Consider the following 25589-nt stretch of genomic DNA (forward strand, 5'->3'; position numbering starts at 1 on the left):
AGTAAGAGAAAATAGACATTTCATTCTATGACCAAAATGATAGGAACAACATTCATAGTAAATGCTCTGTAACAGAATTTCTAGCAATAGTGGTTTTGTTCGCTTCATAGAGAACTTCAGGGAAATTGAATCTTTGGCCTTCGTTTAATCCCTGTCTTCAGTTAGTTTACAGTTAAAGGGAAATGCAAAATAGTTGCCCATTCTTTATACTTCATGACAATCTATAGTTTGTATGAGAGCGTGGTGAATTGTGATTGGCTATTTATGTGTCAGTGCCAACTTTATTGAAGTGCAAGCTTCATGAGAAGCAAAAACGTCTGCCTTAGCACTTGTAACTGTTGTATCCTGAGAATACAGCTCGATGGCTGGCATGAGGTAGGTGCTTCCAAAATGTTTAATGCAATTTGGGGAGGAAGAAAGTGTCAGGATACCTTTGGAATCTTCCTCACATAGAAACAGGTGGATTAGACAATCATATACTTTACAAAGTGTTTCCCCTGATATTTTTTGTACCCACCTGGCACCACACACAACCACCACCACAACATTATGAACTGTATTCCCTGTGCTGTACTTTACATTCCCATGGCTGTGTGGTAACTACCCATCCGCACTTCTCAGTCTCTTCACCTTTATCACCCAGCCCAGCTCCCTACCCTCCGGCAACCTTCAGTCTGTTCTCTGTATCTGTGAGTTTGTTTCTGTTTCCTTTGTTTGTAAAGTACATGATTGTCTAACCACTATGCTATCCACCTGAAACTAATCCAAAATAATATTGAATGTAAACTCTAGTTGAAAAAATTTTAAAAGATGGTTAATCATTAACAAAAAAACAAACAAAAAACAAACAGAAACAGATGGGGCAGCTACCAAAAGATAGCAAAACTAAAACCGAAGGACAGGTTTAAAAGCAAAACTCAAGACAGATTCTTTCCTACAAACCTCAGAATAAAAGAGAGTGGGAGCAAACCACCACAACCAGACCCCGGTGCTATGGTGCTATTAGTGTCTGAACAAAAGAAGGCAGAGGGAAGCAGCAGAGCATCTGACCGGTCCGACAGTGGGAAACCCTGAAACAGCCCATACACGTCACTGTAAATCATGGTGAGGCAACCTGAGAATAGAAGCTGACTCCATCATGACTCATTCAGAACAGGAACCCATAGTGAGGATAAATGGCTAGTAATAAAATCAAAATTGATTAGGAGAACAACAATAGAAACAAAAGAGAGAGAAGGTCCAGCTAAAGTAGGGACAGGAAAATAAAACCAGGGAATCTCAGAAACATAGTGTCCCATTTTACCATGATATGGAAAGAACAGGAAAAGGAATTTTGTGAAGCTGGAACAGCTGTAAATATGATATAGAGAAATGTATTGAGGTCAAATATCTTGTAAAGTATTTAAAAGGAAAAATAAAAAATAAAATAATAAACATAAAAGCAGTGAAAGAAACAAAAACAAAAGCCTGTAATATACTACTTCAAATTATTTAGAAAACAAAGACATGATACAAGATGTAAAAGAGCCTCGTGAATCATAATTAGAAAAGTGCAGGAATGAGGTGACAGAACTCATGTGACAATTATAAATAGAAAGAAAAATATTTTATAAATGAAGATTTAGTTCCTTCTAGTTTGAAGGAACACAAGATTAAATATTAAAGTTAAATATTGCTTGCTATTATCTTCTAATTATCTTAAGGTATTTTTGTCTTTTGCTTTTAGATTGATTATATTAGGAAGCTCAAAGGATAATGCTTGTTATTTTTTACTTTAAAAGCACTTCATTATAGTAAGTAATAAGAGTGAGGATAAATTAACTCTATTCATCAAGTAGTGCTATATTTCTTAGTTTCTGGTTAGCTCTATGTCCATATCTTGCTTTTACATGACAGGCTTGTCAAGTAGTTGCTATGATCACTCCCACTTTGCAGAAGTCAAAACAGTGGTGGTGATTTGCCCATGGACATTCTAAAAATTAGATGGGGGAGCTAAAATTTGAGCCAAAGCTTCTGCTTCCAAATCCCACGTTAGTCTTTCCACAGAGATCAGGATGGGACAGATTCTAGCCTCTTTGTCTTCTGTTTACACCAGATGTTAGTCATCTTTAAAACTCCCAGATCCTATTAACATGTTAAAGAAAAGGGGAGCTCTCTTTTCTTTCTAATCGGCTAATTTTTCCAGAGAAGAGACAATAAACTAGCACTTTCTTTATGTTCCTTTCATTGTTGAGCTTCAGACTTATTAGTGACAGAGATTTCTTAATAATAATTTCCAAACACTAGCTCCCATCATTGATAATCTTCTACTTAACCATTAAACCCTATGACATAAATCTGCCAGGTAAATTCAACGAAGCTGGCAGTAGGAGAAGGTGAAAAATAAGTAAATTATTCAAAAGGACTGAGCCCACTTAGCAAGCATGCCTCTTCTACTGTTTTATGCCTCTCAGTTTGAAAAGTAAGTCATGATCCTGACCACTTTCTTAACATCATGTCTCTTGTCTCTTCTCTATTGGAGAGCAAGCAGGGTTACAAATATAAAATTAGGTATATAGAGGCTATAAGCAGGGAGAGATTTCACCTTTACTTGATGCTAAGGACAAATAATCAACTATGCAAATATCACCTACAAGAGGAGACCCATTATCCACACATGTACTAATTACTCAAGAATTTACTACAACAGCAAGGTAGCAGCATGTTAATTGGGTATTGTTTGGGCATACTGGGATTTTTTGGATAATTTTAATCATCTCTTTTCTAAACCCTCTTACTTTCTTCTTTCAAATAATATTTATTCATTTTATCTACCCAGAAAAATCTAAGCTCTCAAAATATAGTCTTAAGCCAAATGTTGACAAAACATAAGGAAGGGAGAAGAGGTTGAGAAGAAGAAAGATATTCTCCAACTCAAACCTGTTTCTGATCACATATTTACATAGGTGACTTCCTGTACACATAGACTTGTGTGTATTTCTCCTTAGAACTTCTCAAGCTGAAATGCACCATTTACCCACTCCTTAATCTCTGGATTGTTATAAATTAGTATCAAAACCAGGTAGAGTGCATTTCCCTTCTACTAACTCTCCAACCCTCATCCCAATGTGTATCTCTCCTCCTTCCTCACGCTACAGTTATAACTTTTTAATCGACCATTCTGTTACTCAAGCATAATTTCACGTGGGATTTTTCTCCCAGAAATTAAGTGAATTGAACTTACTACAAGAAAGCTTTTTGAAAGTAATTATAAAATAGAAGTTTAGCAATGTAAAACTAGAAATAGGTGAGTTGCTGCAATCGATGCCTCAGTGTAGCCACTGGGAAGTGGGTTGTCCTGGGGCTTGGACAGAGATTTCTCAAGTTTGTTTTGGCCAGGTGACCATAATGACACTTTGACACTCAGCTGTCACAAGTGACTTCAAATTTTAAGGACATTTTCTAATGTTATTCTGGGATTTTTTATTCATATCAAATGTAGAGAATTTCAAATTGAGTGAGTGTGAACTCTTCATTATCCTATAGTTTAGAGTTATTTTAGCACGTGTGTTTTGTGTGTTTGCTAGATATATATAAAGGTGTGCTATCCCTACTTCTGTTTTGTGTTTCCATTTTTGGTAGTTCAGTGAATAATGGAACAGTGATGATAATAAGGTAATCATAATCATGGAACATGGTAAAAACCTCAGTGATACTAGTCAATACTGATAGAGGATACTAGCAAACATAATTTTGCACAGATAATCCACTCATTGTGTCCATTCAAATTATCCATGGGGAGTTCAACATCACGGTAGTTCCTAAGAATTCTCAAGAGTTATAGCTATTGACATTACCAAGCATCACTCACTGTCAGCAAAACTTACTGTAGGAGTCTGCTCAGACACATGCCATCAAATTCCTTTGCTCTGTCTTTCTTGAGTCATACATAGCAAATGGGTGTGGGTGAAGTCTTACACAAACTGTTGGATTTTGTCATGACTGATTGCAAAAGAGAACTTATTTCAGTGGAGAAACAAGACAGAATGTACATAAGGTAATTGATACAGATCTTTCTAAAACTGAATATTCCAGAAATGGAAAGTGAGACTTCTATCAAGGAGTTCCAGGAGCCTTCCTCTCTAACTTTGGCTGATACCACCTTCTTCTGTTTCTCTGTTTATTCCCAGAATGCAGTCCCAACAGTACCTGCAGCAGCGTCGAAAATTTGCAGCTGCCTTCTTGGCATTCATTTTCATTTTGGCAGCTGTGGACACTGCTGAAGCAGGAAAGAAAGAGAAACCAGGTAAGCAGTAGGGTTATGAAGGCAAGGCTCTTCACTGATTAATGTCCTTCTAATCCCACTACCTGAATTTTGTCCTTTCTCTTCCTTCCTCACTCCCGCATCTCTCCTCTCATGCTTCCTTTCCTTCCTTTCTTCCTTCCTACTTCCTCCTTTTCCCTTCTTTCCTCCCTAATATTTCTAGGAACCTAAGCGACATCCCTTCAAATCCCCCCACTACTGTAAAGTCCTGAAATATAGATGATGATCATTACCATAATTATCATATTAGCAGCTATTATGGTACAGACCATTGACCAGGAATCGGGTGTTTTACTTATGTTGCCTCTTTCTTCAAAAAGAGTCCTTCAAGGAATTTTTGTTTTATGTCTAAAGAAGGAAACTGAGGCTCAGAGAAGTTGACACACCCTTTCCATATCACTCTCAATGAGTAGTCTGTGGAGCTGGGGAGTCAGTTTCCACCACATTTACATTATGCTATTCCGTCTATAAAACAGAGAAATGAACAAAGACTTGCATTGAAAAAGCTAATCTGACAACTGTTGTTTCTAATAGAATGCTTTCTCACCTTTTAGGATTAACTGTTTTTGACCATCTTCTCTTTCATAGAAATGTCTGCTTCTAAGAGGCGTCAGGAAATCACTTAGCACAGCTCCTGGCATATAGTAAGAGTTACATTAATATTAGCTCTAGCTCCTTCCTCAGTTTCCTTTCTCCCTGGTCTTGGTCATTCATTCCGCTAACCCCTATCAGGTTCCCACTATTTATTGGACACTAAAGATAGAGGTAAAAAGCACAGACCCTGTAATTAAGGCGCTCAGGAATGAACTTAGTTTTACATAGGAGTTAAAGAGCCTTCTGGTGTTGATCATGTCTCCTTTCTTCCAGAAAAGAAAGTGAAGAAGTCTGACTGTGGAGAGTGGCAGTGGAGTGTGTGTGTGCCCACCAGCGGAGATTGTGGGCTGGGCACCCGGGAGGGCACCCGGAGTGGAGCTGAGTGCAAACAAACCATGAAGACCCAGAGATGTAAGATCCCCTGCAACTGGAAGAAGCAGTTTGGAGGTGAGTCCCATCCCTGTGGTCCTACTGGTTGTATCTTTCAGTCTGACATAATTCTTGCATTCTTCCACCAAATTTATTTTAAATGAATTTATTTTATCAGATACAAAATAACAAGACATTTTGCCTAACCCTGGAGTTTCTCAACCTCAGCACTATGAACTAGCATTTTGGACAAGATAGTTTTTGTTGTGGGGGTCTGTTCTGTACATTGTAAGATATTTAGCACCATCTTTGGCTTCTACCCACTAGTTTCTGTTGCACTGCCCACCTCCACAAACTATGACAACTGAAATATCTCCAGGTATTGCCTAGTGTTAAATAGTCCTTATTAAGTACTGCTGCCTTACCCATAGGGACAAAAATATACTCTTGATTCCTCCTAATAGTGTTTGTTGATCTTCTTCTCTTTCCTTTCTGTTCTTTTTTTAAGTTCCTTGTGTCTTTATTTCCTCTTTTCTTATTTATTCTCTTCTTCCTCCTGATCTCTTTCTGTTACTTTCAGGCCCTCTCTCTCTTTTGATCTTTCCCCACGCTCCACACTGGTTCATAGACTTACAGAATCCAGCAGGGCTGATTTTAGCCATTACTCATGGATTTTTTCCCCACTGACTGTTGCCAGTCTAACTGGCCTTAACTACCTATTTGAGAAGGAATCTTTCAACACATTTAACCAGAGACTAGAGAGATGGGAGGGGAAGAAGTTGGGTGGCCTCTGACTATAGAAGGACAGCCCAAGGGATCCTGGCCTTGGAACTGTTCTGTGTATAAGTGTCGGTGGTGATCACTTGTATCTATGCATGGATAGAGTTGCACAGAACTAAATCTCCATCCCCCACACTGGTACCCAAATGAATGCATGTCAAACTGGCAAAAGCTGAGTAAGTTCTGTGGAATGTATCAGTTTCCTGGTTGTGCCATTGGACTATAGCTATAGAAGACATTACAATTGAGGGTATATGGGTTCTCTCTTATTTTTTACAATTATAATTACCTTGCTACAAAGAGTTAAAAAAAAAAAAGTGTGTTTATTTTCATGGCACTATAATAGGATCTTTCAAAGGTTTCTGCTCTGTCCCACCTTACCTTTAGCGGAGTGCAAATACCAATTCCAGGCCTGGGGAGAATGTGATCTGAATACCGCCTTGAAGACCAGAACTGGAAGCCTGAAGCGAGCCCTCCACAATGCTGACTGCCAGAAGACAGTCACCATCTCCAAGCCCTGTGGCAAACTCACTAAGCCCAAGCCTCAAGGTAGGCCCTTCTCTTGGACCACAGTTTTAATGCGAATGGATCCATGGACTCAGGCAGGATCTTCAGGTGAACTATCTTAAAGGAATTGACCAAGCCCCGTGTATTAAGTTTCATACAAGTACTTATCAGCAGGCAATTGAGATCCTCTGAACAGATGAGGGAATTGGAATAGCCTCCTAGCAGAAATAAATAGTCTGACAAAACGGGCCAATTAAGACAGTTGCTGTATGGTGACTGTATAATCCAAACCCTAAATTGGGACTGCATTCTGACAAGTAGGAACAAGCTCATAAAGGTCCTGAGGCAGAATATTTAAAATCAAGTCTTTCCTAGATTATGTAACATACACAGTTGTCGTTAGCTAAATTATTTTATATTTTCCTTTTTCACCGAGTACTTTGATAAGTTCTGTATTTCTTACACTTCTGCAGAGCCTTTATTTTCTTTTTTGGTTTGATTAGCTCACTACTTTTATCATGGAATTTTTAAATCATTTAGAGCTATCTTCCTATTCATTCCCAGAAAGTCAGACCCTGCTTTCACTCTGGATACAGTAAATATCAAACTGGCATATGATTAAGAAAAGCCCTCAGACCCTGGCAGGTGTAGCGCTGTTGGCTGGGCATTGTCAGGTGCACCTTACAGTTACTGGTTCAATTCCTAGTCAGGTCACAAGCCTGGGTTGTAGGTTCCATCCCCATGGGGGATGTGGAGCCAATGGATGTTTTTCTCTCTCTCCTCCTTTCCTCTCTTAATTGTACTAGTGGATAATTCACTTTTTTACATTCTCCCACATGCAATGAAGGTTAACCATTTGGTTCAGGCTCTCAGCCTGAAAAATGGTGGTAAAATATTTCAAGTGGGTAGACATGCTGTAATTTTTCATATATCAAAAATCAAGGTCAAGGTATTATCCTGAGTGAATTATAAATTTCACAGCCAGTTATGCATTTTGTTGGTCATTAAAATGCAGCCTTCACTTTGTGCATAACATATCTTTGTTAAAACCAATTAGTCCTTTCTCAACTCGGAGGGTTTTGTGAATGTTGTTTTGGCACCAGGCAATATGCACAAAGAAAAATCTTATAGGAGCTGAGCTAAAGAGATGTGTCAGATAGATTTTCTTAACGAGAGAGACTCATACCCACTTTCTATGACATATGTTCCCTAGTTTAAGTAAAATGGAATTAGAGATATGTGTGGGCTGTGTATATTTCTGTACCATTTTTCTGAAATAACTATGAATGGATATTACAGCTTTCTCTTTGTGAGTCTCTAACCTTAAGATAGCTCATTTTTTCCTATCAATGGAAAATCAAATAATAACAAAATGACATCGACATTATCATTTGTATTGTTTTGTTCCACTGGCATGTCTTGACCTGTGTGTTTGACATATGTTGTTTCTTAAAATCTCATACATTTCTCTGCAAGTAGATGTACTTTTGAAGGAAAATGAGGCACACTGGTTAATTTGTTTGCCCAGGGATAGATCCTTAGTAAATGACAGAGCCAAGATTTGGCTGAATCTAAACTCATTTTATTTGCTGCTGATTTCTTCCTTAAATCAGGTATGGGTGTAAGCTAACTTCCAGGGGGTTCATTTTCTTTTGAAAAAGGAGAAGGTAAGCTTTGTAACACTTAATCCTGATAAATGATATGACCTCCCAAACAGAAGGTGACATTTTCTTTTTTTTCTTTTTTTTAAATATTTTTTTTTATTGATTTTGTACAGAGAGGAAGGGAGAGAGATAGAGAGTTAGAAACATCGATGAGAGAGAGTCATCGATCAGCTGCCTCTTGCACACCCCCTACTGGGGATATGCCTGCAACCAAGGTACATGCCCTTAACCGGAATCGAACCCGGGACCCTTCAGTCCCCAAGCCGACGCTCTATCCATTGAGCCAAACCGGTCTTGGCGAAGGTGACATTTTCTACAACATTATTTCTGGAAGACATTCCTCAGAATAAATCTCTCAGGAAGACCTGCTCTATTTTGCTTTTTACTGTATCCCTTTTTGACTAGAACAAGGAGTACCACATAGGGCTGAATAAATCCTATATAATAATCCTATATAATAAAAGGGTACTATTCAAATCGACCAAGTGGCAGAATGACCAGAATGCCTGTGGCCCCTCGCCCCAGCCAGCCCCACCCCCAAGCGGGCACCCCACCCCAATCGGGGCGGGGCTGGCCTGCACACCATCCCTGGCCCCTCTACCTAGCTGGCCCTTTCCCGATGGTCTCCACTAGGTGGGCCAGCTGGACCCAACCAGTGTAGGCCTCTAGTATTTGTAAAATAAATAAATGCTAAAGGGCAAAAAGTTTCACACAATAAATCCAGCATACTGATAGAAGAGTTCATGTAACTAAACTTTTCTCAAAGTTATACAGTTATAATTATTTCTTCCTTTATTCAGAAAAGAATGTCACCAATGCTCTTTTCTATTTTAACTCAGTACCCAGAAAGAATAGAGGGATGTAGGGACCCCACTAATTTTGAATGGGGCACTATGATAGGCACGCCTCATCATTTCATTTGAGCTTTGAAGCAACTCTTTGCCATATGTTTTGTTCATCCTATTGTATGTACGAGAAAAGCACGGGCAACTTCCCTGAGGTGCCACAGCTTGTAAGTGGTGGAACCAGGATTCAAAATCAAAGTCAGACTGACATCAAAGACCTGTTGCTCACCCCCCCCCCTTTTTTTTTTCTTCTTAAATCAATGTGCTGTCTCTCTGAGTAATATAAATCACGGAACTGTGCCCGTATTAGTTAATTTTCTATGTCTAGAATCATTAAATAGCAGAGCATCTGGGGACCTTGCCTATCATCTGATGTTACTTTCATATAACAGATGGAGACAGAGAAAATCAGTGATTCATCCAGGTGTATCCTCTAGGTTAGCAGCAGAATCAGTTCAGGTTTTTATTCTCCTTTGATATCATCCTCTGCCTTTTTCAAACCTGGAAATCATAGGAAAGGGACCTTTCCTAGGTGTCAGATTTTCCAAAATAAACAGCATAGGGTATATGCTTGCAGAAACTCAGGACATTGGTAAGTAATGATTTCATATCACTCAGCTTGTAACAGGAAATTATCTTTTCCCCCCATCATTATCCGTCTCATTGTTAAACACTTTGATAAACACATGATCAGGTTCTGTTTAATTTGCCTGGGTTTTGTTATTGTTGTTGTTTGTTTGAGAGAAGTTTTTGGTTGGCCTCTATTGTTTGGGGAAATGGTAGTGGATTAATATGCAAACTACACGATTCTCAGTGTGAAAACATATGCTTTAAATTTTTAGAATGGATTATACAGACATTAGTAAGGCTGTAACTATCCAGCATTAAATTGAGGGAAGACTGTTGTGATTTGATTGCTAATAATAATTCCATTGTGATTTGATTAAAAGATTAAAAGATGTGCTTGGGGAGAGAGGTGCTTAATGGTCATCTGAACTGAGACATTACTACATATCCCACGTGCCTTGATTAAAAATTGCCTTAAATTTCATCACACCCTGTCTAACAGCATTGCCTCTTGAGGAATAGAATTGTCCTTTCCTGTTGCTGATAATATTGTACAAACACTAACTCTAGCTTTAGTCCACAATTTCAGTGTTGCTAGATATCAAGTTGGAAACCCTTACTAAAGATCCCCCTGTGTTGGAATCACTTAATTTGAAGAAGCTTTCAGTCCTCCACATTTGCATTCTATATTCAGAAGAGAGTCTTGATATTCTTATGTAGACAAGAGAACTCAGAGATGCAGAATTGGAATACAGCTTTCCTGGCAACAGGACAGGATTACTCTGGGGAAGGTCATGGATTGACTTAAAGGTTATAACCAGAGCTTGATTAATCACTGCCAAGATCTAACCAGGATACATTAGTGAAATGATTGATTGTGTTGGACACTTGAGATCTTCATTTCTTAAGAAATGAGATTGAGAGTATTAAGATTGTTAATTGAGAAAACCAGGATGTTTTTTTCTTTTTCTTTCTTTCAAAAGATCTACTCCAGCTAGTTTAAGTAGAAAGGTTTATTCAAAAGTGTTACATAGCTCACAGAACCTCCAAATGGTCCAGAGGATCTCCTCAAATACTGCATTTCCAGGAGTAATGCAGCAAAAGGCAGCAGGTCAAAGAGAAATGTCTAATCACAGAACACATGGCTGATGTAATAGAATCACCCACTGCTCTGCACACATAACGCTAAGAATCACACGCTGGAAACTTCAACGCTGTCATCACCCGTAAAACCAGATATTACTATCACCTTTCTTGCAGTAATTTCCAATTTCTCCAAATTCGGCTCTTTAAAAAACAATCCTTGCTTAGAGAGAGGAAAGGGGTGGGGTTGGGGGTGGGGGTAGAGGGAGAGAGAGAGAGATCCCTAGTTGGGAATCAAACCTGTAATCCAGGTATGTGTCCTGACCAGGAATTGAACCAGCAACCTTTCAGTGCATGGGACAAGATTCAGCCAACTGAGTTACTCCAGCCAGGCCATGTTTGGCCCTTTTTTCTACCAATAATACTCACTAAGTGTGCCTGATTGATGGAAACCTGATCACATATAAAATGCTACTTCAAGGGGGTCAGGGAAATGTGTCTTCAGCTTCTGAACTCTACCTGTACATATGAGAGGAGAAGCTGAAAAGGTCTTGAGCTGGTATTTAGTGAGCAGTCTGCCAGGGCCTATGTAGGGATGTTGGCTTGTGCTGAGTATAGTATTAGACCTCACCCTCTCTCCTATTGGGATAGATGGGCATTGATGCCATTACAGATGAAGAGTTACTGAGCGTCATCTTATATTGGGGACAGTTGAGCACTCTACTGTGGAGAGGAGAGTTAAGTCTCTCCTCTTTGGAGCCATCGGTAATGTTCTGTTCCAGTTTCAGATACTTGGGCATCAAGTATATCAAGTAGAGAAGCTGGAAACGTGAGTCAGTCTGTATAGAATGTCAGAGCAGAGAACCCTTCGGAAGGCAAATAACTCTTCAAGCCACAGATGTTTCTCAGCGGTCTGCCTGGAGGACGAGCTCACTGAGGAATTAGAATTTGGCCAAGCCAGGCGGGGTTGCCAGGGTGGGGATCCATGGTCCTCGCCTAGGCAGCCCTGTCTGTGGGAGCAGAGCTGACCAGTGGATCAGGCTTCTGGCTGATCCTACTGGAGTGCACAAGCTGAGTCAGGGCTGGTGCGGAAGGCTCCCAGATGAACTGAGATTTTCCCAGGTGCCATAGGTGACTTGGACTGATGATCATCTTGGAACATTCTAGAATCTGGAGTTATTGTTGACATGGAAATTATTAGTTATTTTTATTTTTAAAATCTTTATTGTTGAGAGTATTACAGATGTTCCTTCTTTCTCCCCTTCGCGCCCCCCCTCCCCCACTCCCTATTTCTGCTCTGCCCAGGCCTTCAGCATCCTATTATTTGTGTTCATGGACAAAGCATATATGCATACAAGTTCTTTGGTTAATCTCTCCCCCTCCCCCGCCCCCATTTACTCCCCTCTGAGATTTGTCAGTTTGTTCCATGTTTCCATGACTCTGATTCTATTTTATCCATCAGTTTGTTGTGATTATTAGATTCCACATATAAGTAAAGTCATGTGACATCTGTCTTTCTCTCACCGGCTTAAATGAGATACATCAACAAGGGGTATGGTGAAGCTCCTTGTGATGCCAACAGGGCCGCGTGGGATAATGTCAGCCTCCAAGTTTGTCTGGAGGAAGGGTAATTTCAGATGTTCCCGGTACAGTCAGAAGAGGAGCAGGTGGATGGATGTCTGTGTTACAGGTGTCAGTCCCTCCTGCTGACCTGTCCACCAAATCACGCTCCACTGTTACCGGACACTTGGTCATTCCCCCTGCTCACGGTCACCCCAATTCCTTTTATGTCTTCCCAGCCCTTTCTAAAAGCATTGCCATCTTGCTGCTCTTTTTTTGGACAGTTGCCTAGCCCTCTCTTGGGTTTGACAATTCAACTTTGAAGATCAAAGAACAGCAACTGTTTGAGTGCAAGGCTCAGCTGCGTGCGAGGCACAGAGCTTGGCAGCTGATTATTAAATGGAAAAAGGGTCAGGGAAGTGATATTCCCAGCATTCTCAATTCTCAACCCTCTAAAAAGATTCTTTTGTTCATTCTTTTAAAGATAAAAGAACTTCCCCAACATTTTTGTTCTATTTTCTGGGCTCTGACACCCCGTAGGAATGAGCATGGCAACACCCCGTGGGTGAGCTCTGCTAGGCTGGTGACTTCTGTGCTGGGAGAGGTGAAGGGGCAGAATCCCAGCACAGGCCAGCCTGGGCTGGGCTCCCCCTCGCCACCCAGGCACCCTGAAACAGGAAGTAAGGGGGTTTGGATGGCTGCTGCCCTTGCATTTGAGCAGAAAGAGTCAGCCTGGCGTGCCGTGTGGGAATTTTGTTCTTGATTAGAGGAAAACACTCTTACTTAGTTTGGTCTCAGGGTTTTGATTTCTTTTTTTATTCCGCTTTGTGAAAATCTTTGAACATCTGCATTTTATTTTAAGTACTTAATCCATGTGGAGTTAATTCTTGTATATGGTGTAAGGACATGATCCAGTTTCATTATTTTCCACAGTTTGCCAACACCATTTATTGAAGAGACTCTCTTTACTCCATTGTGTATTCTTGCCTTCTTTGTCATAGATTCATTGATCATATAAGTGTGGGTTTATGTCTAGTCTCTGTTCTGTTTCCTTGCTCTGTCTGAACATCTGTATTTTATTTCCTATCCATGCTACTGTATGTCAAGTGAGTAGGTATAATAATTATGCTCTTTTCTTATTAGAATTATATCTGTTTTGTCTTCTGTAAACTAAAATCTACAATGAATACCTCCTGGCACTGTTTTAAAGATGAAATGAAGTCATATATGTAAAAATGCTTGATAAATGTGCAGTGCTTTTAAGACTTTTTCCTTCCTTCCGAATGATCCTCTTGACGTGGGTGTTTCCTCAGCACCTTTTCAGGCCAAAAGTTTGTAGTATTTACGATAATAGCAAATACAGTTAATATTTATTGAACGCATAATATGTTTTGATTATTGCTTAGAACATTACTCATACATTGTGTCATTGAAAATGCACAAAGCTCCGTAAAATAGTTATTATTATGACTCCCAATTTTGCATGAGGAAAATGAGGATTAAGGAAAGTAGATGCTGAGCACACTGTTATACAGCTACTAAGCAGAGGGGCCAGGACTGAATTACAAGCTGCCTGATTCTAGATCTCTGGCTTTATGCACGGCCCCTTCCCCTGAATCTATTCAACACAGTGATCTCAGTTTCTAACCTAAGAAGAGTAATGAATGTCAGACCCACTTCTTTCCTGAACTCCCTCTTTGATCATGATTTCCCAGAATTCGACTCTGGCTCCTCAGCTGGACATGCTGCTCAGACATCCTCCAATTTGGCTCATGTCTGATCCTTGCTCCAGTGCTATGCCCACGTGCTGTGCCCAAGCCACACTGAACTCCTGGGGATGGCTGAATGAGCCATGATTTCTTATACATCTATTTCTCTATACCAGTGCTTCTAGTGACCTAGACCCTGTTCTTCCATAGTTAATATATTTCATTATGTAAAACCTACCCTCATAAATATTTATTGAAGAGTACTATCTGCTAGAGTTAGCACCATGGACAAATTAATGCCCCATCTGGACCTGTAGTGGAGTAGGGTGAGCAGCAGGACAAATCCTGAAGTCCTGCACAGAAGGACAAATGCTATGGAAGTCCTTTGGCATTGCTTCCAATGTATTCATTTATTTATAAAATCTGTTAAGAACCTTGGATGGAGCAGGGATTACACTAGGAGCTAGTGATATTCCTTTGCTCTCACTGCTCTCGTTTTAGTGATGGAGATGCATAGAAAATAATGACAAATGTGAATTAACAATTAAAATGACAACTGCAATACTGGAGTAAATGGTCTTGGACACTGAAGAGTCAAGTGCTAGAGTAACTGGAGTGGGGGAGGGAGCCAAGTTAGAGTAACCAGGGAAAGCTTCTATGAGAGTTAACTTTTGGATTTGGAGGAGGAGCTAGCCATGCAGGCATTCTAAGTGAAACAAGAAGTTCAAAGTCCCGGAGGCTACAACGAGCTTGTTTTGTTCAAAGACTAGGAAAGAGACAGTGTTCAGATTTACCAGACTTCCCTTCCCAGGCATTAAGTTGCTGTGGGGAATCACTCCTCTGATAAGACATTCATTTACTCCTCTGTAGCCTTCTGTGGATTTGCCTTTCACACCAATGCTCATCTTGAGGGCAGGAGCCACATCTCACTCCCCTTTGAAAGCTACTACATGTCATGGTTTCTGGTCCATGAGAGGAACTCAGTGAATAGTATTTATTTGAATAGATGAACGATGTTTCCAACTAAATTGTCCTGGGCTGGCTCACTAGGCACATCATTCATTCATTGGCTGCACAAATGTACAGAGAAATCAATGTTAAAGCAGAACACGCTCACCTCACCTGGAAGAAGGCTCACCTGGGTGTTTTACTCCATCCTTATTAAAGAACCTTTCGTTCTAATTGCCAGGACAGGTGTGAGGACTAGGAACTGTAAACATTTGTAGGGTTTACTTCACACTGGGGTCTGCTTTCATGTCCCTTGGTAAATTCCATGCTCAGAGGCTCATTAGCTGAGCACACACAAACCAGCTAAATAATAATTAGTATTGAGGAAGGCTGCATAATAGAACAATGTTCACACTAATTAGTTACTGGATTGAGGGACCTTTTTTGTTTTTTGACCTCTGAAGATTTTGTGTATCTTCCTCAAACTTCTACCAGATTGAGAATTTTTGTTCCATGTTGTAAGTGGTAGCTATTGTTATTAGCATTTCTTGAGCACAGTGAAAATCGTCCCCATTTATTATTTATGATGTGACAGGCATTATCCTAAACTCTTAGGATGCATGGTCTTGCTTAATCCCCAAAGCAGCCTCAAGGAGTTTTGCTCACATTTTACAAATGAGGACTCTAAAGTGGCAATTTGCAGAAGATCAGCCAGCCAGTGAGGAATCAGACTTGAACTTGAAGTCAGGAAAGTCTACGTCCAGAGTTCTTGTCTATCATACCAGTGCTTCCCAAACTGAGTGCTTCCTACTCTTTGGGTATTCTAAAAAAAAATAATAATTTTGGTTTTCCTGAAACATTAGGATGAGCACACTGATAATCCTGAAACATTGGGATGAGCACACATGAGGTCATTTGTAATGAAGTCATGTCAGATAACTCTGAATCAAGCTTGTCTTTGTGTAGTATTTGCATTGAAACAAATAATAACTGTTGGTGCTATGTGTTGCAAGCTGGGGTCCTTTAAAGGAGCTACATTTCTTGAGAGGAAGACAAAGCAATGCATTGCACCTGTTATACCCAGCAGCCCCCCAGGCAAGCCCCTGGGCTGGATCCAGGCCTGCCTCCACTCCACTGTAAGACTCAGAGCCGCTCTGGTGCTTCTCAGGGTCCCAGGCACCGCTGTCCTGGTAACAAGCACTGCCAATGGGAACACTTGACACTCGCAGTGACTCCAGCCAGCACTGCACTGATGCAAAAGCTCTGGGAACCTGCAGGGAAATCAGAGCAAGCTGGCTCGTGCTCAGCACACAGAGGCAGGGACAAGGAAAAAACTGAAGAGTCTTTCTTGAGAAGTGTATGCTATTTTTAGAAGAGCTCATTAGAAATCCAAAGAGCTGGAGGCAGGTGACCGATGTGCCTGGTGTCCTCCTCCACACAGCGGGCAAGGCCCAGCGCTGCTTGCCAGAGATTCACACATTAACAGCACTCGCTCTGGCAAGGCTTACAGAAATCACTTTTATTCTACAGAAAATAGGAAAGCATGATCTTTCAGCTCTTCACTTGAGTGCACAAGACTAATCACTTCAGCTGCTAGGAAGGCTGCTATCTAAAAAATGCAGAGAATCAGGGGAGTTTCTTTGGTTCTCACCTTTGCAGCTGCTATAGATAGCACATTGGGTGGCTGGGGGTCCGAGGAATCACGTGTGTGGGGGAGGGGAGCATAGCTCACCTGCTTGAAATATGGAGGACAAGTGTGGAGATGAGTGAAAGGATTAGTGCCCTGAGCATTTGTGAGACCTTTAAGGAGAGCTCAAATGCCATGTTCTGTAGTGCCAAAGTCATGTATTTAAACGATGCATATTTAAATTTTTTGAGAATATAGTTAAAAACACTTATTTTCTCACATTTCTGGCAGCTAGAAGGCTGAGATCAAGATATCTGCAGGGCTGATTCCTTCTGAAGTCCCTGAGGGAAGGATCTGTCCCAGGCCTCTTTCCTTGGTTCATAGATGTCTGTCAGCCTTCTCCATGCGTTTTCACTTCATCTTCCCTCTGTAGGTGTCTGTGTTCACATTTTCCCCCTTTTTCATAAATAATCATTTAATTTGCCAGTAGCACCAGTGTGTACAATTAAATATCAGATGTTAATAGAAAATAATGACGTGCCAGGTGGGAGCTAGTTATTATGTATAATAATGCATTCCCACTTCTGACTTAGGCTACCAAAATAATTTATGAAATTCTGTAAGATTTCTGTGTCATTATTGCAGAAACAAAGTTTCTAAACATTGAATCTCATATCAGAAGTAAATGTGCTTCCTTCCTGTTTTGGGGTGGAAGAAGTCATGAATTTGTGTGCAGGGAGGTTCACCCTGTCGAGAATGTAAGGTCTTGAGAGTGGTCTACACATTGAGGGAGTGGCAGGCACTTCTGCTGAACAGAGAAAACCCAAACATTAGTCTCTCTCTCTCTTTCTCTCTTCTACCTAAGTCCATAGAGTTCTTAAAATTAACTTTGGAAGACATGGGAATGTAGGGCCACCAGTACTAACAGGTGTGACAGCATATAGCAACTGTGAAACCAACCCCATGCACATAAAAACACCACACACATGCATTCTGAATGTCTAATGCAGCAATCAGAAATGCATGCTACTGCACCTGTACATTCACAGGCATAATTATCCTCACATTCTCAAAGCTACCTATATAAATGTATACATTCTTTGCAGAATTTCCCTTGTTTTAACTATCTTTGCTTCTCTTCTATTTCATTTAGTACTTAAAAACATTTTTATTTATTTATTTTTTTGCCAAAAGTGGAAAAGACAAAATGTAGCTGCTGAATATTGAAAATACACACACACACGCACACACACACACACACACACACACACACACAAGCTTTGGTCTTTCTTCTGTAACTACATACAAGTGAGAGAGCCTTGGATTGAAAGACTTACAGATGAAGCACCCCTGATTCTCATATTCACTGCTCTTCTCTCTGACTCTTAAAGGAAAAATCCACCAAAACTTTCAGCTTTTTCTTTTATGCTTAATGTTTGGACATTCCCAAATGAATGACTAGGTTTAGCTAATGCATAATGGTGATGTGGATGCGTTGAGCTAAAAATAGGGGTTAAGCTTGGTGATTTTTACCTGGTACACACATGCATATAGGTCAGATCTGGGAGTGACTCCAACAAGTTCCTGACTCTACTGTACAAAGAAGTGCATCCTAAAGATGGTCCCTTTCTGGGGCTGGAGAAGCGAATAGAATAGATATCTGACTTGCTTCCCCTAAAGACAGGGAAATGGAGGGGCAGGAGGGAAAAGAGGCTCAAAAGCTGTGGAGAGGCATCTTTGGGTGAAGAGAGAAGGGCTTAGTCTACTGAGACTGGTGAGTTGCTTTGGAAAGTAGCAGACATGGTTAAGGACTTTTACTAAGCTTGTTTTATGCAGTTGATGAAATAATTTCCTCCTCTCTTTCACTAAACCTTCAGTACTCACCTGTGCTTTCTTAGCTGAAATTTCTCTTTGGAGGAGTTGCAGTAGGTGCTGAGTCACCTCAAAAGGCAATGGGGGCAAAACAGCAGTTCCTTAAAGAGTCTGGACATGTTCAGTTTGTGTCTAGACGCAGATGCATAATATATTTTATTCACATCTACTTGATATCAGAAAGCAAACATGTAGAAAGGCAGGTAGTTGAGAGGGAGTGGTAGGTATTTTTATGAAATAGAGTGTTGATGAGCAAAAGGAAAGGTGGGCAGTAAAATAAAAAACAGGCATCCGCTTGTGGGCAGTGCTGAGGAGCAGTCATATGTATGTATGTATGTATGTATGTATGTATGTATTCATAATTCTAATCAAATGTATGTACATGCTCCATACATAAGTCTAGAGGTAAATGCACTGAATCCATAGAACAAGAAATGAGGTAGCAGTATTACAAAATAAGAAATCAAAGAAGAAACAACAAAATAGCAGCAACAGAGACATTAGACAGAAACACATCTGAGAATGCTATATTAAGAAAACTTTTCAAAGATTATCATTTTAACTTTTAAATAAAAATTTCCTTCTGGATTGTGGCATTTAATATATACTACCAATTGAAATGGAAAGACTGGGGAATGTAATGATGGTGCCATGTCAGGAAGCTAGCCTGAATTCGAGGTGGATCTCTGAGTTGTCCATTCACAGTTCAAAAGCTTTGTTATCAGTTTTGAGGCTCAGCGGTTCTGGTGCAAGGGATTAGGTGACTGGGCAGAATGTTCGTAAGCCCAGACAAGTACTTTTAAATAAATTCATGAAGCTTTAAAGGGATCTTGATGATACCTAGGGTTTGGGGCATGTTTACATGGTGATAGTATTGTTTGACAGTGACATGATCCCCTGCCTTACACAATTCTCAGGATTTATTAAATGAGTCCCCACAGGTAAGCTTTGGTGGTCTCTGTGGCACTCCTCTAGCTTTCCCTTTGCTCACACTCTTGACCTCTGAATTGCAGTATCCATTTTTGAGTGTTCATAGCTTCCTCACATATGAGTTTTACCTCTTAGAAGGTGCACATCTTGCCTTCCTATTCTTGTGAATTATTATCCCCATTGGTTTAATAGCCCAAAGCCACTTTATGTAAATCAGGCATGTATGGTAGGCAACTGATCGATATTAATCTCTCATATCGATGTTTCTCTCAATCACTTAATCTATTAATTAAAAAAAAAAGTTTTCCATATACAGAGCAGGCCATCTGAAAAAGGAAATGAGATCATCTTATTCCAATATTCTCAAATCTTCTACTTCTTCGAAAAATATTCCCCCTCAAGATCTTTGAAAATCCTTTAAATTGCCATCTTTCTTTCAACATTTACTCACAACCCTGTTTCTCCTAGATTTCCCTGATACTGTATTGAAAATAGGATTTGGGGTTTCCTTGTACCAACTACAAGGCATTCCTTAAAAAGGCCTGTAAATCCATGGAAAAAGAAATGGTGCACACGGTTTGATTATTTATCTGTCCTTTGAGAACAAGTGTACTGTGATCAGCTCTTATATAAGTTTTTGATAAAAAATTTAAATCAATACTTCCTTTCCAGAAAGAAATTTGCTAATACATTTCAAAAGCTTTAAAAATATCCTGATCTTTGATCGAGGAGATCCTCTTCTAATAATATACTAAGGCAAAACTGAAACATGCAAAGATTGTCTGCAAAAACACTCAACATTAGTCATAATAACAGAAAGTGAGAACGTGCCAAGTGTCCAACAAAACGAGAAAGATTATAAAAGCTATAGACTGGAATATCATAAAGAAATACTTCTCTGTCATGTTTCAAACTATATATAATGGTGTGGAAAATAATATGATAGAATTTTAGGTATAATATTCTTTATCAATCTGTCACTCTGTTCCTAGTTAAAGTAGAAAAAAAATAAATAGAACCTGCTGTTATTCTCTATGTTATGAAACTCAGTAATTTGTGGACATGTATGTTTTTAAGTTTTTCTAAACAAGTCTATAGTACTTTTAAAACTGGAAAATTGGTAATATGTCCTATATAACTCTTTCTTTCAGGCTAATTCTATTATAGACATAGTTTTTCTCTATAGTAATTCATGCTACCTGTGGTTATTCCTTTACATCACCTGTATTTTTAGTTCAGAGTAAACTAGCAGAAGATTGTAGCCATTCAAATAGCTGCCACATACCTGTGATCTTTAATATAACTATGTACTCAGAGAGCACTTTACAGTGTTAAAAGACGTTCACACAGAGCAATCCCGAAAACATTACTTGTCATGAAAGCTCTGAATGAGCAGAATTTAGCCTTGTTTGCCATTATATCCCAGCATCTAGTGTAGCACAGGATAGATAGTGGATTTAAAGTGTGTGTTTGCTAAATCAATGGTTTCCTAGCAGTAGTAAGCTTGGATCTTATAGGTCATAATCTCACATGATGCTCCTGATGGCCCTCTGAGGATGCCATACTAGGTTTTATTATCCCAGGTTTTCAGAAACAGATGCAGAATAATTGACCTGCCAACATCCCAGAGCTGGTAAATGGCAGACATCGATTAAAAGCAATTCCCCAGGTGAAGGTTTGGCTCTCAGTACGATCCTAATGGAATTGTTTCCTCATTGCCTAACTGAACAAAGGGCCATGGAGCCACATGCTGCTTCAGTGTCCGTCAGGATTTTATTTTGTATTCAGAGCAAAAATAATTTCTGTAGCATGGGCCCTGTGCCTTCTTCTCACTACCTCTTTTCTTTACTATCGTTACTATGTATTGAGATAATTGTCTGGGCTAAATTTTGAGTTTTCAACACAGGATATGATAAGGATGGCATTCCAAGGACACTAGGATTTATAGCAATACAAGAAGCAAGAATCCATTCTAGAAGTTTCTTTTTAGAAAAGTCTTAGGACTTTCTGAACACTTTTAAACATATCTTAAAACAACCTGTTTCTAGCCCTGGCTGGGTGGCTCAGTTAGTTTGAGCATCATCCCATACACCAAAAGGTTGCAGGTTTGATTTCCAGTCAAGACACTTATCTAATTGCCCTTGCCTTTACCAAGGAGAACTGGGGAAAGAGTCCCATTCCCAAAGTGTTCCCTGAAATGAACAACCTACATTAGCTATCAAATAGTGTCCAGCCTTGGCCTGTGTGGCTCCGTGGTGGAGTGTCAGCCCACATACTGAAGGGTCTCTGATTCAATTCCCAGTCAATGGTGGGAGGCAACAGATTGATGTGTCTCTCTAATATCAATGTTTCTTTCTCTCTCCCTCTCCCTCCCTTCTACTCCTCCTAAAAATCAATGGAAAAATATCCTTAGGTGAGGATTAACAAAACAAAACAATAGTGTCCATATTCAGAGTAATTTCAAATCTTATTAAATGAATGTATTCAAAATCTCATCAGCATGGCATTTATTCAAATTTGTGTATGAAATAGGGATATGCTAACCAAATATGCAAACCATTGCTACAAACATTCACTCTTGCCCAGGGAGGAATCTGGAGAAATTGAGACCAGGGAAACCAGAGTTATACCCTGGTGAGCATTCTAGATTCTTTCCTGAGGATTCCATTGCAAACTCTTGCTTAAAAGATTATTCGGAGACTGGGAATTATTAATTGTGCAGACATTAAACAGAAAACCTTTGACCTTCTGGTATCTTTGAACTAGGAAGTTCTCATCCTCTCACCTTTCATGGATCAAGAGATATTAAAATGACAAACAATGACTGAGTGAAAAATAAGTCTCTGGGGCATAGAAAGGGGAAAGCTGAGGATAGGCATGAACAAAATGAATACTCATGAGCAGCAATTTAGCAGGATTTGTGCAACCCTTGACTTAATTGTATATGGTGCCCCCTAAAACTCGAGGGAAGGAATCTTAGGACAGTACTTTGTGCAGAAACACTACTTAGCCTAGTTTATGATTAATTTAGAACTAATCTAAAGAGGTGGTGAGGGTATGAATGAGTGAAAAAGGTTTCAGCTCTGTTTAAGTATAAACTGGGATTTGTATATCTGTGATTGGCATCATGTCCCCTGTCATCAAAAGCCTTAGGGCCCTCCTGGATATAGGCCCTCTAATCCAATGAACAGTGCCCTGATCCCTGCTGGCCATTGCCTTTGTCCCAGTGTTCCTTTGTGGCTTAGCACCTTCAATGACCTGCTCTGCCAATATATCCTGGTGATGATAAAGAATATTAATTATACAGAGAAATGACCTCTTATTCTCAGTCTATTATTACATTAATGGTAAACTGCTACCCTTTACTGAGTACATGCTATTGTGCTATGTTTTGTTTTCAATGGATTTTATACAACTCATTTCATTTGGGTATTAACCCTATGAAGTGGTACTGTACATATGCCAATTCACAAGTGAGGAATCTGAGACACAAATACTTGAGTTCATTTCCCAGGGTCTTATAACTTAGGGATGGGCCAGGATTTAAATTCCAGCCATCAGGCTCCAGAGCCTGTACCTAACCCATATGTTTCTGCCACTACTGTGGACCAAATCGGGGAAGGCCCTTAGAGGCACTTACTAATGTCTTTTCACTGGCCAGCCCAGTGATTCTGACCATTCTCATCTTTGGAGCCAAAGTTGACATGTCCTCTTCTGTATTGCAGTCTCCTATGCTTATGAAAAAGGAGATGACCGGATGAATGAATGAAAAGGAATAGAGTCTTTTGATTTAAATCCTCATAATTTTATTTACCTGGTTTGGCTCAGGTTGGAACATTCCATTTGCTTCACTCAAGAGTAGGAGTCCTTACAGGGTCAAAACTCCGTGTGGTTCAAAGCTTGTCCTTTGTATATGAATAACTGGCTAAATATATAAGCAGAGGGCAAATCAGAACTTTCAAATTGCTCATCAGAAAATGTGCTCATCAGCAGTCTCATGGGAAGGGAATGTGGAAGTGGGGGGCTAAGCAAAGCTCTTGATAGTGCTCCCCTGAGCACCGGGCTCCTTTCAGAGATGACTAATGTGTTTCTATTTTTTTAATTAGGACCCCAGACAGTATTATGTATATTAAACGGAGGCAACCAATAAGATCTTAGGCATTTATAGGTGTTCACATGGAACTGGACTGTATTACTCCTGCCTATTCTCGGAGACAATCTTCTGGCAAATGCACATACAAACACACACACTTATGCCTTGTCTATCCATTTAATCATTTCATTCTTTGCCAGTTATCAGAAAAGTGGCCTTTCCCCCTAGCTTATTAATGTGATACCTCTTTCTCTTTTAATTGCAGCAGAATCTAAGAAGAAGAAAAAGGAAGGCAAGAAACAGGAGAAGATGCTGGACTAAGAGAGGCCACCTTGCTGGAACATGAACAGGACATCAGCAAACAGAATCAGTTAACTATTGCCTTTATACCTACCGTAGGCTTTTTATTCAAAAATTATCTATAGCTTAAGTACACAATAGGCAGAAACAAAAAGAAACAAACATTTTTGTAGTAGCATTTTTTAAAATGTATACCATAGTACCACTAGGGGCTTATAATAAAGGACTGTAATCCTATTTAGAAAGTTTACTTATAGTACATGGTAAATGATAGAAAATTGAGGTAAGTTTTTTTTTGAAGTTATGTGATATTTTCCATTTAAATTTTCATTTGTTTATTTTTTACTTTTTTTTTCCCTTTTGGCAGCAATTTAAGTGTTATCACCATGTAAACTACTTCTCTTGTTAGGTAATTTTTTCACCTAGGCTTTTTTTTCCCAAATGAGAAAAATATATACTAAACAAGGCAGCAATAAAATACAATCATTCTATTTGAAGAAAAGACCTTGTTTTCTGCGAAGTGATTTAAAAAAAATTTTAGTCAGTAAACTAGGGTTAGGGGTCAGAGCATGCACTAGTTCAATGTTGAAGTTTTTTTTAAGAAAAGCATTAAAACATGAAATTCTTTCTCTTGGGCGGAAGCGTTTGTTTTCTTGATGAAACTATTTTTCCATCTGAGGAAAATAAAAGACTAGGAAAATAAATCAAGGTGATGCTTAAAAAAAAAAAGGGTGCTTTTGTGTGCAATAATTTGATATTGTAACCCTCCTACATTTGTCATCTACACTCCCCCAGTCAACCTGTTAGTGGTGAGAGTTTATCATACAAACTAATTAAATCACTCTTGGATACAAATGTTATAGTGGGTAGGCATACATATATGTCTACATGTCTATATTTTTACTTTCTATCAGTATTTAGTGGGTTAGATTGGTGGTTCAAAAGTCCCAAAGTAGTCTAGTAGTTCATTAGTTAGAAAAATGCTTCTTCTATTGAACAAATCTGGGCTTGCACAGTCCAAATCAGGATCGGAGTAACACAATGCAAAATGGTACTTCGAACTTGCTTTCTAGAAATGCAGAATTCCTACTGTAGTATCTACCATATAAGCGTCAAACATTCTCTACATGACTTGCCTTATCTGTTGGGCTCTAAGCAACAGGTTTGTTTGTTATTTTTATGGGAGGACATGCTTAGAGAGAGAAAGGGAGAGGAAATACCAATCAGTTGCCTTTTGAATGCACCCCAACTGGGACCGAACCCACAACCCAGGCATATACCCTGACTGGAAATCAGATCGGCAACTTTTGGTGCATAGGATGATGCCCAACCAATTGAGCCACTCCAGCCAGGCTTTAGGCACCAATCTTTAAGTAAACAAGTCTATTATTCAGAGAAATAGTCTCAGAAATCAGCTAGGATTAGCCTCAAAGCATTTTTCCTGAAAGAACCACCTCTAATTCTAAAGTGACAAGATGTACTAAACAAACAACACCTATCTACTCAGATAACTAAGTCCATTTCAAACTTAATGGTTTCAACTCTCCTTGGGCTAGCCATGAAATAATTACAAATGGGTCTGAGGACGCAGCCAAGGTGTTTTCATATCTAAATTATTTTTGCCATCTAGTCAAAGACTCCACTTGAGGAAGAATATTGAGGAGGTCCATGTCACCCAACTAAGTCCAAGCCAGCTGTCATGAGTGGAAAATGGGGTGGGCTTCCAGCTACATACACTGGCCACTTTATGGACTGGTGCTTAATAAAAGCAGAGTGCCTTGTAAAGTGCAAATGGCAGCATGAATAGTGAATGCAGTCCTTTCACAAGCAGACTTTTA

At 39.6% G+C, this 25589-nt stretch overlaps 1 protein-coding gene across 3 annotated transcripts in view; it reads left to right on the forward strand.

Annotated features, from left to right (window-relative positions):
* Positions 1-24480, forward strand: part of PTN (pleiotrophin) — an 87456-nt gene extending 62976 nt beyond the window's left edge. Inside the window, exons 1-5 of one of the 3 annotated variants that reach the window (XM_084896793.1) lie at positions 3925-4036; positions 4170-4285; positions 5171-5344; positions 6434-6595; positions 23717-24387. In XM_084896793.1, the coding sequence (XP_084752919.1) occupies positions 3936-4036; positions 4170-4285; positions 5171-5344; positions 6434-6595; positions 23717-23772 (609 nt within the window). In that variant the 5' untranslated portion in view covers positions 3925-3935 and the 3' untranslated portion in view covers positions 23773-24387. Of the gene's footprint in view, positions 1-3924; positions 4037-4169; positions 4286-5170; positions 5345-6433; positions 6596-23716 lie in introns of those variants that run through there. The other 2 variants (XM_084896794.1, XM_084896795.1) reach the window with 2 other exon arrangements.
* Positions 24481-25589: the final 1109 nt, after the last annotated feature.

The sequence above is a fragment of the Pipistrellus hanaki genome (genome assembly GCF_964339955.1).
Source record: "Pipistrellus hanaki genome assembly, chromosome: 10".
Taxonomy (NCBI): Eukaryota; Metazoa; Chordata; class Mammalia; order Chiroptera; family Vespertilionidae; genus Pipistrellus; species Pipistrellus hanaki.